This window comes from Taurulus bubalis (genome assembly GCF_910589615.1).
Source record: "Taurulus bubalis genome assembly, chromosome: 11".
Classification (NCBI taxonomy): Eukaryota; Metazoa; Chordata; class Actinopteri; order Perciformes; family Cottidae; genus Taurulus; species Taurulus bubalis.
The window spans coordinates 10,834,571-10,848,213 of NC_136599.1; the positions used below are offsets into that span (position 1 = coordinate 10,834,571).

A 13,643-nucleotide genomic window follows, 5' to 3' on the forward strand; every position below is an offset into this window, starting at 1 on the left:
TTAGTAGGGTGGTTTTCATTGAATTTTAAACAAAACAAAGGTTTAACAAAGGGATGCAATTATTTGCTCTGCGTGGGATTAATTGAACCTTACCATTCAATCTGAAACAAAGTAATGCAATGTCTGAGAAATAACAATTTGTGAGTATGATGATTGGAAACATATTCTACCTTGTGGCAATTGTGATGACGCTTTTCATTTGTAATTGTATTTCTTTTCAAGTTGGCTCAAGGTTAATGCAAGCCATGCAGTGACAAAAGAGAGGTTTAATAAACCTATTAAAATGATTAATTCATTGTACTTTTATATTTGCAATCCCATGTGAACGCACTAATGACCAACTGGAAACAACAACTGAAAGTAGTTAAAGTGAGATGAACAAGGTTTGTTCATACATATATTATGTTATACTATATCATATTACTTCATACATCATAATAGTGAGTATGTGTGTTTGTGTGTGTGGTTTAGAAAATGGGTTTCCAATTCAGTTGTTGCCAGATCATCCTAATGCTAGTTAGAGCCTCTCTCTTTCTGGTCTATCTAGATGTATGTCAATCATTTGGTTTCTCTGTCCACCTCTCTTTTCCTCTTCCCGCTTCTCCTCTATCCTAATTCCTTCCTCCATGTACGATTCAGATGGGCTACAGCAAATAGGGAGCCCAAGGCTTCGAGAGGAGAGTGACAAAAAAAATCTGCTTAGCTGATTCCTCGCTTCCACATAAAAATCTAGGCCAGGCTATAGCAGGCCCGACCGAAGCAGGTGCTGGACAAGGGAAGCAGGTGAGCAGCCTCTGGGTTGACAAGCGACAGACTGGCAAAGCTCTCAGATCACATTTCCTCTGAGGGCCACGAATCCAAGGACTAACTCTCTGAGGCTGATTGGGGGCGAATGCAGCACAGAGGGGTGAGAGAGGAGTTGGGGGAGGTTAGCACTTGTCCACCAGGGCCCTGTAGGAGCAGCTGCCTGCATTTACAAGCCTTTCAAGTTTCCCGACACTTTATGCCCTATGATCAGCTGCTACCCTCAGCGACACACACTGTCTGCACAACACACACATCCTCACTGCTATTCGGGCCAGTGTGGGAGCCAGGTGAGTCAGACATGCACCGTCTGCTACGTTAACCAGTTCAACAGGACTTGTCCACCTAAACACCTGAACCACCCTTTCATGTTGCCCCCTTCAGCTGCCAGGGGCATCATCCAAACCAATTCCTGATTACCCATCAGGGCATGATGAGAAGAATTAATTAGGCCGAAAGCAGCTCATCATGGTTGAAGGATACAAAACAGGAAGACATTTTTTTCATGCATGGTTTACTGCTGATACAGCCCAGCACTAATCAACTGCTGACTTCAATTCAACAATCACTTCCACCACCATAAATTGTGAAGGAAAAAAAAGGCACGCATTGTGGAAATACTACCCTAAAATGCTAAAAGAATGGCTACTTTATAAAATACATATATTTTCATTTAATGTTCAAATAATGTAATTTTAAAAAGCTAAATTTGAAATTCAGAGTATATCCATTGCCTCTAAACATATCTGAACATGGTGACAGCTGAGCCGGTGGCTCACACCTAACAGCGCTAACAGTGCTAAAGGTGCTAACAGTTAAAAAAAACGCATAGGTGCTGACGGAGCTCAGAGCGTTGCCATGGGGGAACATTGGAGGGTGAACGCTACGCTTCCACGACGATCATATCAGCTGTAACCACCGTATGAGTGCACTGCAGAGAGGCTCCCATGAGTTAACTAGTAGGGCACACTCACACGCACTAAAAGCCTATGTAAACAAAGCAAAGTGCGAAAACAACACACACAATACACACAGAGGGAGAGTGACCTCATTCTCTGCTCAGGTAAATCGGCGCTCTATTTCTTTACATAGCAAATAGTTGCTAAATGAATGTTCTGAATATTGAATAGAGAACCTTTAATAAATAGAACTACATGTAGAATGCAGGAGTGGATGCCATCTGGGAATGTATCCCTGCTGTCTCAGGTTAAACAGTGTTTAACCTGTGCTGCTCTGTGTGAGAGAACTAGGATGGAGGATGTTCGTTCTCCCTGTCTGCGAATTGCGTCTGATTAACAGGGGAGTCCTGAATGTGCCTCAGATGAGCTTGCTTTAACCTCCCCCATTCATCTATCGCTGGGATGTCTTTCAATATCCAATTTTACATGTGCAGCCATGCCCTCCATCTCAATCTATATCAAAGGCAGTGCTCCCCGCAGCTCTTCTCCTCCTTAATGCCGTTGTTGCTTCCCACCAATCCCAGTCCCCAAGTGGGATGGATCTGTGCTTAAGCACAGAGTGAACCACACACAGCCAATTCCAATTTATATGATGCAAGTCTTGGGTAATGTGTATTCAGAAGAAAATGCAGAGCAGATCGCCTATCTCTATAATCTGACTTGCAGAGCCCTGCAGCAGTCTTTTGGTCTTTGGGTACATAGTAGTGATAATGGAGCCTGGTGAGCATCAATGTAAACCTAGCTCTAGAATTTAAATAGAACATTAACTCATGGGCAGGATTACAAACTGGAACCAATGCATTCTCACTCCAACTCATCAAATACCAACGCTTGGTCAGTGGCCTTATGCTTCAAACTATGAGGCTCTAGGTATCCCTCTATTGTCAGTGGACTTATCGGAGATGGCCTGTTAGTTTCTACTTGTTACATGTATAGTGTCTTTTCAAAATAGACTTTTGTGTTCACAGAAAATGTCCATTTTATGTGTGTTACATGCATACAGTTAAAAATAAACGTATGCATACTTCTAGGCTTACTGAGGCTACAACGACTTGGTTTGGTTTACATGGAAAATATGGGTTTAAATAAGTATTTTTCTAACATGAAATAAGTCTGTTTATTATGTAACTGGTGTTATTTCAGCATGTACGTTATATAAGGAAACTGTGGTGAAATAAGTCCACATTGACTTGTTTTCACACAAGACATGAACAGTGGTGTCCTGGGAGAAAGTTGTGTGTTTGATTGAACACTTTACATTGGAGGAAGTTGAGAGTCCGGTGTGTCTCATACAACTGCTAAAGAGTGCAATCGGGATCAGGGTCATTGACAAAGTGGCGGCCTTTGAAGAGTTGGGATTAAGATGGGTTGCTGGAATAGCTTCTGGTGTTAGTTTAGTCTGGACTAAAGGTCTTGTTTTGGTCATGATTGGAACTGGTTTCACTTTTGCAAGAAAAAGTGCACAAAGGCCTGGGATATTGATTTCCCCCTAGCAGCGTTCTGCTGAGGTGAACATCTACTGCCCTCCACAATCAATCATCGCCTCCAGGGTGCCACCCAGAAGTTCACAACCAGTTTTTGAAAGCCTGATGACACTCAGACGACAGCGCTTTAACTGTTGTATGATAGTACTCAGTTTCACTCTTGGTTGGGAATGGAAATACTCCAACCTTCAGGAAATACAGATGTGTTTGTTTGAACATACATCACACAGTAACATATAAGCACTTCAAACACCCTGTACACATGATCACAGAATGTGAGTGCTAATATACTGGATAAGGCTCACAGCTATGGTGATATTGTTTCCCATATATATGCACCTCCACCCTCTTAACCCTTCTTCCTAAATCAATCCCCTGCTAAAGCCGTCCACAGGCAGCGGTATATCCGCCAACACTATCCCTCCTGCTTTGCCATGCTCCAGCTAAGCCCAGGAAACAGCAGCATATACAGGAGCCGGTCAGCAGGGAGAACGAGAGGGTGGGGGGAGGAGCGGGATTGAATGGGGAAGTTGGAGTTGGAGGGCAGGGGAGGGGGGATTCTTTTGGGAAGGGAGCCAATCCAATTACAGGCAGCGTTGCAGCCCTGGTTTCTTTGGCGGCACTAAATTCACATTTCAACGGTCTCTTCCTCCCTCCCCCAGCACCTTCCTCCTTCTCCTATCTCTGCCTCTTCCTGCTACTCTTCTTCCTATTTTTTTCCTCATCATGGCACACACTCACACCCCCTAACCATGCATCCCCACACACCCTCCCTTTCCCCATCTGTCTGTCTCTCTTGGTTGCATGAAAGAGGTAACAGTATAGAACTGTAACACCAGCAAAGCATCAAATCCTGTCACCCTATAGCTGTGTTCTGCTCAGATCTGAAGGAAGCTTGCAGCCTCCTACTCCTTCTACATATCTAACACAACTCTGTAGGAGCTTATCAGCCTTCTGCAGAGGAAGTGCAGCCAGGGGTCACCTCATCGGGTCACTCTATCCCTTTGCCCTCCATGTGGCACCTGAGGGAGTTAATGTAAGCACATGCATATTTCAGACAGACTGAAACACATGCACACACCTTAACAATGACAGGAGGCAGAGCATTCCACTCCCTTGCACTGCTATCATGCAGCGTTATTGATTATTCATTACCTATTAAAAAAGTTGTATTTTATTTTAATATTAATACACTGTTCATAATAATAGTTATATTTATAGTTAGTTTTGATTGTACTATTTCTCTGTGTGCACTTTACCCTGTTTGCTGCTGTAATCCTGCAAATGTCCCCACTGCGGGACTAATAAAGGAATATCTAATTAAGAGTTTGAAGCTCAACATTTTCTGTGGGAAGGACCTCCAGTATTCTTTACCCTCAACATTGATTCATGGGATCTTTTGCAGCAGAATACTTTTATGAAGTAGACCTCCTGCATTTTCTAATTTAGGCTACCTCATGGTGAGAGGCTGCTAACTAATTATGATAACAATACATCAGATGATGCTCACTACATGAAAGTTCTGCTAGTACTAGTGCTAATACTACCTTACTCTGTTGTCTTGTGGATCCAGTCTCAGTGGTGGAGTGCTCCAGAAGGTTCTCCTGCTCTGCCCACTGCTATTCTAGATGCCCTTCTCATATTGGAATAAATTCCTCCCCCATTTTAGCATTACTGTGGTTACTGTCATGCCCCTTTGGGGAGTACACAAGGCAAGTTTGCATGTATTCTCAAACAAGGGGCAGATTATAGGAGATAGAGGAATTGAGGAAGGGAAGTGACAGCTACAGTGTGGATGGAAGCGGGGAGATAAAACAATCTGCAAGCAATGGCTCCACAGTGGGGAAAGCACTCGTTTCGGTCTCATTTAATTTAACCAAGTCAAAAAAGGTGCTAAATTATTTACCAGCTCAAGCAGGGGATTACATAAAATGAATATTCTCTCCGCCACTGCCTGATTGGTGTATTGATTTAATTATGAATAGATGGAGATCAAAATAAGCCAGGCCAGCACTGTTTGTGTTGAGTTGCCTGGCTTGAAATAGCAAAGAAGTTGCCAAAAAAAATAGCTTTAGCAACTCTCTTCCCTTTGCAAAGTCGTCCTCTGAGCTGAACACAGCTGTTGTTAGTAGGTGTAGAAACGACTGTATAAGCCATTTATGGCCATGGGACACAGTCCTGCTGTCACTCAAACAGGCAGCCCCATGGGAGGAGGAGCCAAGCCCTCAAACGGCTATCTAAATGTAGTCTAGAATCGTCTTAATTCCAATTGTTGGACAATAGAATGTCCCAGATAATATATAATAATAAGATATAATAATTGTATAAAACCATATTATTGTAATTTGTTAAGACCATTTTATATCACTGTGATAATTATCATAATAATGCAAGTACAGTACACCCATTTAAAGAGGATATACTTTTAGTTTCCAAGAATATTCAGACATTAAAATTGAAATAAATATGCAAATATCCTAAATCAATGAAACATAAATACAATAAAACCAAATCGATAAATAAAAAAGACTCTCGGGGGCTAATTAAAAATATACCATGTGTGCACAATGACCAAGTCTTATAATGGTATGGAACATCATGTTGTTTATTCTGGCATCATGTTGGCTAATGTGGACAATTTTGTAGATCAGCGTAAAGTATCAAGGTCATATCCATACATCGTATAATAAATTGATTTAAAAAAATTATCAAGGTCATATCCATATATTTTACAATTTGTTGATAATGTGATTATCATGATAGGCGTAGTCTAGAAAGCACCATCAGTATGCAAGACATACAACAATGGTGACACAATGCATTCACACTAAAACACATCATTGACATTTTAACCTTTGAAGCATCAGTGCCTAAACAGTGCAACAGCTGTTCCAAATTAAATCAGCGAAATTTGATATTTCTGATTAGAAAACTCACTTATATAATCCGAAATCTAGAGCATAGCACTCAGGTCCCTCGCCAGTCAATCCCGTCAGTGGGCAATCTCCTCTAATACCGTGTTTCCTGTGGTTGGTGTGTAAAAAGCTATCATTAACTGGCTAGCAGCCCTTTACCCTGTGGTGTATATGTATTCTCTAACCAAAACGAGAAGGTTTAGTGCATATACCTGCTCTCTCTCTCTTTTGCCCCTCAGTGAGCCACAGGCAGAAAGCTGCTTATTAAAATTAATGGACCCGTACAGGTTATTCAACACTGAGACACTGGAGCTCACTTAACATGGAACTGACCACAACAGTGAGCTAGCCATCGTTATTATTCCTTCTCCAACACTTTGACAGCAGGCATTACATATTAAGTAGATAAGTTTCCCTTTGACCATGATCCATCTGAATGGAAAAAGGACCACTCCAGAGTGTCTGTACCCCACGGACCACTGGGCAGCCGGAGTCCGTATCTCACAGTGATGAAGGGAGCAGAACAACAGGCCTTTAATTGCTGGATGAGAGGAGGAACGGAGCTGGCACTCACCTTCTTTAGACGCCCACTCTTGGTGCCTACGAAGGCTACACAGTAACCGTTGTAGATATAGGCGGTGACAGAAGTCATTCGGTCTCGAGTCTCAGTGTAGAGAGTGTGACCGGTCACCAGTTGAGAACCACCAAGCGGCTGGTTGATGTCCAGACCACAGAAAGAGTCGTCAATGGGCACCGGCTGCAGTGAGGGAAGAGAAAAAATATGAGTGAAGGACCAGAGATAAACTGCAACATAGAAAAGCATTAGAAGAAAAAGGAGATCATCACTATGAAACCAATGTGTCACATAAAACATAGAAACCCTTGACATGAAATGTGCTGTATGAGGGAGAGCGACAAAAATACCTCAGAGGAGAGGCTGACTTAGAGAAGAAGACATTAGGAGAGTGGATAGGCTGAGACGCAGAGCATTATAAAAGAAGACAGCTCGGTAAGGAGGAAAGATGAAGGTGACAGAGTGAGACAGAAGGAGAGAGTGATGGTCTAAGTTGTGAAAATAGTAGCAGTGTCAGAGAGTGTCTGAGACGGAAATGAGGTGAGAGGGGTTAGCCTGAGAGAGAGCGGCAGGGAGGTCAGAGCGAGGTGGAGGTGTGCAGCTAAGTCTCCCAGCCAGACAAACGCTTGCCTTTCTGTTCCACTTGGCAGACATGCCTCAGCTCCGCCTGACTGAACTCCACCTTGCTCTCACCGTGGCTCATTACCCTGGCCTATCATCACACCTCTGCGGGAAAACACATGCTGCATGATAACTATGCGCACCGGCAAACACACTTGGTGATGACTGTGCAACCCTGAGATATGCATCTAAGCGAAGAGGCTGCAATAAACTGTATTTACCCATTCATTAGAAGAGAATCACTGCCATGAAGTCTCATTAAGTTCTGGGCGTGATTGTACTGTATATCTTACAATAATTGCGTTAAGCAGAGACTTAACTCAACCCTGAAGATATGAGGAGGTGGAAGATGAGGAGCGAGACAGCAGCCTTTCTGGTGTTGAATCAGGTCAGCTGAGACAGTCTGAGTGGCAGTGGCCTCAAAGTGCCATGTGGAGTAAATTGAGATAGCCAGGCGGGCTGAGGCCCTGCGAGCCTCCCATGTGTACATCCTATAGTAGCTTGCACACAAACTCCATCTCGTTCTCCCTTATTTATATATATATATATATATAAATATTCCGCTCTCTTCAACCCCAACTCATTAAATCTCTATCTGCCACTATGTCTCTCTCTCATCCGTCTCCCCATCTCTCGCTGTCTTCGCTGCTGTCAGAGTGGTATAAGCGGACTATGTTGAGTGACATTTCCCACTATGGAAGGCAGCTCAGCCTCTCACTACACACCATGGCTATAAAACCTTTCAGTACAACGCAGATTTTCATGAGTGGAGCAAAGGCAATAACGCTGACAGGGAACAATCGCCTCCGCTCTGTTGGCACGCCCCCCAAACTTTATGGCGTTTCCTTGTATTTCCTCTGCTCAAAATAGCACAGAGTGCTGGGGGGTACACCACTGCAGTACTAAAACTAAAGAAAAAAAAGCATATATGCTTACATCATTATTTCCTCTTCTAGTTATAACCTCAAATATGCTGTATAATTTATTAAAGCTGGTTTAAAACGTATACCGATTGAACGTGGACACACAGAAAGAATCAGATGGTAAAGCAAGCATCTATCTTGTGAAACAGCCGTGAGTTCCAGACTTCGGCTTATCAATAGCTGCCGCCTCAAATGCATGCAGCTATTCCACATATGGTCTTTTGGGAACCAGACCATTTGGTTCTGATTATATCTAGATTGTTTAGATGATGTACGCTTAGCAGACTTGTCCGCCAAGCCTGATCCCCCCTGGATTGCATGTGGTTGAGTTTTCTTGTTCACCTTCCTGCTGATTCTTTTTTTCTGTTTCCCTCTGCCTTATCTCATAAGCAGTGAAGAAATGCAGATTTGCCACGTCTCAGACTGTTTCATACAGATTACATTGGTTATCTTTAGCAGAGCTGTGGTGAGACAAAAATAGACTGTAACCCTGTGTGATTAATCCTTATCGAACAACTCGCAATACAGTATAATATTGAATGTATGCTGAGAAAACAGTTTGGTCTGCTTCAACAGTTGACTGCATAATCTTGTTAAACAATGACACAAAGTGTTTCATTTGGTGTAATCTGAATGAAGGATGAATTACATGTAACGGGATATCTGCTCTCAGAGTTGCCCTCCCAAGGTATAGTGGTGTTATCAACAGTATCTCCGCCTTTGCTCTCATGAGAGGTTAATGAATTGGTGGGGCATGAGCAAAAATCAGGACAGGATGATAGTGTTAAACAAAGAGAGACACACAGACAGCTTGATACAGAAAGACTCCCATCATGGCTGTACTCCTTGGGAGTGACTATAAGATGGTGTGAGCCTCCAGATGGCAAAAGGATGGACGGCTGAGTGATAAATCTTTGATTGGCTGCTGTGTCTGAATCCCCTGGCTCAGCCTCAGTTCCCTTCCCAGCCTCAGCCTCGGCCTGCATGTAAGTGTACACACAGGGAATGAGAGCTGGGGATGTAATTCAGGTTCTCTGCTTTCAGCTCACTGGCTACCTGCTGTAAGCAATGGACCAGAGGAAAGGCACCAAGCGAGGTACAGTAACAATCTAACAAAAAACAAAAAAACAAAATCTCTTGAGTTGGTCTAACCTTGATTCACTTCAGTGTGATGCCTCTGAGACACAGGCGCTCTAAAAATACCGCACAGTGAGCATCGGGAACATGTTTATTTAAGAAATTCAAGATGTGAAACACATGTGCACTTTGAAGCAGCCACTGTGTGTTGGAGGCTTTTAACAGCTAGCAGACAAAACATGTTTGCATGGTTGACATATCCGGTTGTTAAATATAATTTGTATAGGCTTCAAGAGTTTCTCATCAATTGATATCTATGTGCATTATCCATATTATATTATGGATTTATTAGCTGCCCATTGAGCATGAGGACATGATCTTAAGGACTGCATTTCAGATCTTCTTAACACAAAGTGTGTAGTGTATAATGTGAAAGGAGTGCAGAAAGCTATTGGTAGTGCATGCCTAAATAATGGAGTGGGCGGTGCAGCCTGGCAGGCATGAGAATAGAAGTAGAGACAATTCTATTCAAATCAACGTTGTAGGATGGTAAGAATGGCGGCCATTTCAATGTGAGCTGTTGCCATGATGACCATTGTAGCAGGCTAGCTACAATATAAACTAAACTGACATACAGCAAGTCCTGGACTCACTGATGTGAGGTTTTGCAGTAATGACTTATACTAGCAGTGGAGTTAATGCTTACAACTTAATGCTCTTGTTACACCATAGGGAAGCACATTGCTATCGCCAGATGAGTGACAACTTTCTTTGGCTTGTTTCTGTAACCAGTGCAGTGTTAAAGTATGGTGGGTTTAGCTTGCTAACTCTGAGATGCTACACAATGAGCTGAACAGCGGGCTGGTGGCCAGCAGCAGCACTGGGACCTCCGGTTCCTCCGTCTCACTCGCCACCATTCTGGAGAAGGAAAAGCTACCGAGCCATTAGCCGGCCACCTGTCTCCGGAGTTGCGCCTGCTCTCTTCCTGTTGAGCTGCGACAACACTTTTCGGCCCCAATGTTCTACTCCTGATCTTTTTCTGTGTTTTCCAGGTAATGGCCAGCACCCTTAGGGCACACCGAGATGATCTGGGACTTTTCTGTGAAATTGAAAAAAGGTTCAAATTTGAGCTCCAGCAGATCGAAAGCCTCCCAAACTCAGCGTTGTCATCACAATAAGCCATCTCTCCTTCCTCCTCCTACTCGCTGTCCTTCCACCTCTCTACCCCCTTCTCAGTTGAGGTAATAAAACTCAACAGCTCCTGTTTGAGATAATGTCTCCCTCCTCTTTACAATCACCTTTGACATTCTGCTAATGGGGAATGTACTGATTATAATAAGAGTGGTCAATAGAGTGACCTGAGGGGATTAGCAACAAAGGAAGCTGATCAGTGGCTCTCATAATAGTGAGGTTAGGGACATCATTAAACTTTAAAAATACATTAGGACCTTTGCTCCGTCACACACACACACACACACACACACACACACACACACACACACACACACACACACACACACACACACACACACACACACACACAGACACACACACACACACACACGCATACACAAACACACACACACACACACACACACACACACAGTAACGGACTAGTTACACTTACTTACTTACACTTAGCTACAGTAGTCATAAAGTCTGAATCATCTTAAATTCCTTTTAGCGATTAAAGAATGAAAGCACAGAGGACTGTATCCTCCTGGGAATGAAGGAAAATCAAGAAACTAAATTATACTTGACAACATGCAGCAGATACATGTAGTACAAGATAATTGGGGGTTTCAGAAGAAATAAGCTGGTGTGTGACCCCCCCCCCCCCCCTCTTCCCCCGGGTGGGTGTGTGTTTATTTGTATTGTGGTCGAGGAGATTATCACTTTGATGGTTGTCAAGAAAAATAAATCAGCTCTCATTCATGAATATCTCTCATTGAAATAAACTTGAAAGTGGATGTTCTCTGATATTGGAGCTGAAAAACAATTTAGCATAATTACATGTACTGTAGTGTGAGAATCATTTGATAACAGAGTATGCTGCACAATGCAGTCAAAAGCATTTCCTTATAATTGCTGTGTTTTATTTTCACAACAGCATACGTCCTCAAAACTTTGACCGCTGTGCTCTCTAGGCTCATTGAGAAGTCTTGGTCATTTCCTTAATGTTCACTTTCCTTTTAAGGAAGGAAACAATATGTGTTGTGGGACAATTGTATGTACTGCATATCAGATTCTGCTTCAGCTTTTAAAAGGAGACATATCATGCTAATTTTCCAGCTTATGCTTGTGGTTTTAGTTTCTACTAGAACATGTGCATGCGTTAATGTTCAGAAAACGTTTCTTTTTTTTGTCTGTTTGAATTTGTCTGTATTCACCGTCTGTTTGAAACGCTCCATTTTAGCACTTGTCCGTGCCAAAAATGTATGAACTGAGAATGACCTATGTAAATAATAATTTCCATTTCCATCTAAGAGCAGCCTTAGATCGTTGATAAATTGTACTAAAATAGGAATGTCCCATTGCCACCACATGGAATAGGCATATTTCAGTCATTATCATTTCCATACTGTTAATATGTAAGAAGTGCATGGTGTGTGTAGAGTATATGTATATGTGTGCATGTATGAACATGTAACTCACAGCTTTGGTGCACTGCACATCCTTCCCAAGCAGCCAGTTGAGCTCCAGATTTCCTTCTCCCTGGTAGCAGGACTGCAGGCGCTCCTTGATACGTGCGTTGATGTCTCGGATGGTGAAGACGCAGAGTGCCGAGTCATCCGGTGGGCGATGGAACTGCTTCTGGCCCTTGGAGAAGATGGTGAAGAGCACATCATCCTGGGCGCTGATGTTGAGCGAGGCGGCGAGGACGCGGCCTGGCTTGCCAAGGTAGGCGGCCTGCAGCAGCCGGTACTCAACGCCGTTCTTCACACAGCCAACAGGCAGAGAGACATAGGAGTGAAACTTGCGATCGTCTTTGCAGAGGCGGACAATGCGAGAAGTGTAGAAGAGGTCACTGGTGGATCCGCTTGACGACATGCTGTTCTCTGGCGTCTCGGGCTGCACAGTCAGGAAGTAAACAAAGCTGCCACTGGCAAAGCCGTAAACATAATAGATGTCAAAGTGGGAGACCAGTGCCAGTGTGTCTGATGGTATCTTGATGAGGGAGGACACAAAGTCAGTGTGTAATTCATAGTCTAACATCGCAGAAGACTCTGGATCACGGGGCAGCTTTCGACTAGAGATGGTGGGAAAGTAGTCCTGTTTTCCATCTACTGCTGTGCCAATAAATAGGGTGCCATCCTGGCCCTGTGAAGGCACAATGACCCCGTACATGGTCCCAGTCTGGTTGACACTGGAGAGGTAGTGCTCTTTCTTGTGGGAGGGCTCCACTAAGATAAAGAGGTCATCCAATCTGAGGAGTTTGCAGACACCCTGGTAGAGGCTGCCACAGGCCAGCAACCGATTTTGGGAATAATCAATGAGGAGAAGCTTGTTGACATTGTTGGTTGAGACAAGGGGCTCAGAACAGGGCTGGACAATCAGAGGGGGGTAGCAGGCCTTGTTGTCATCCTCTGGGCCCGTATCATGGGAAACGAGGAGGGTCAGGTTGCCTGAGAGCTTGTACACTCGGTTGACTGCTCCAATATACAATGCCCCCGTGGTCTGGTGAACCGTCAGGTGGTTAAACAACCAGTCCCGGCGTTCGGGGTGGAAATTAGTGAATGTCTGCCCACTGCCTAAGACAGGGATCGCTAAGAGCCAAATGCCTAGCAGAGTAGCCATAGCTCCTACTTTCGGGTCAGACGATAAAGTCCTGCGTGTAGCCCGCCGGCCCGCCATGTTTGATGGGCCTGCAAGCAGAGAGAACGAACGAGGGGAAGAATGGAGGAGACCTTTGCCTTTCTGTTGTTGAAGGCTAACTTGCAGGTCAAATCTCTGCAAGGGTCTTCACATGTTTCTGGAAAAGAAAACAAGAAAAAAAAAACGATTTTAGGTATCACATTATGCCAAACACATCCTACAAAAGGAAACACGTCTGACTAAATGGAAAAGATCTTATTAGAAGAGCTTTCACTGTTTGAAAAGGTCAAAGTTCTTCCTCAGTGAGGCGATGAGCTGCGGAGAAGAGAAGTGGAGGTTTAAAGAAACAATAAGCGGAAACCATCATGGTGCACATTCCAAAGGAGTTGCTGAATGGGGCAGGACAATGCAGGAAAGAGAGGAAGGTTACACCAACAGAAATTAGCGTGACCTGACTCATGCTACCACTC

The 13,643-nt window shown here is 43.6% G+C and overlaps 1 protein-coding gene across 1 annotated transcript in view; it reads right to left on the reverse strand.

Annotated features, from left to right (window-relative positions):
* The window catches only part of plxna2 (plexin A2), a gene marked incomplete at both ends in the record, with an annotated part of 149,469 nt that extends 136,257 nt beyond the window's left edge, over positions 1–13,212 (reverse strand). The window contains 2 exons of the mRNA XM_079226716.1: positions 6,737–6,919; positions 12,013–13,212. Coding sequence (XP_079082842.1) covers positions 6,737–6,919; positions 12,013–13,212 — 1,383 coding nt within the window. The remainder of the gene's footprint in view (positions 1–6,736; positions 6,920–12,012) is intronic.
* Positions 13,213–13,643: the final 431 nt, after the last annotated feature.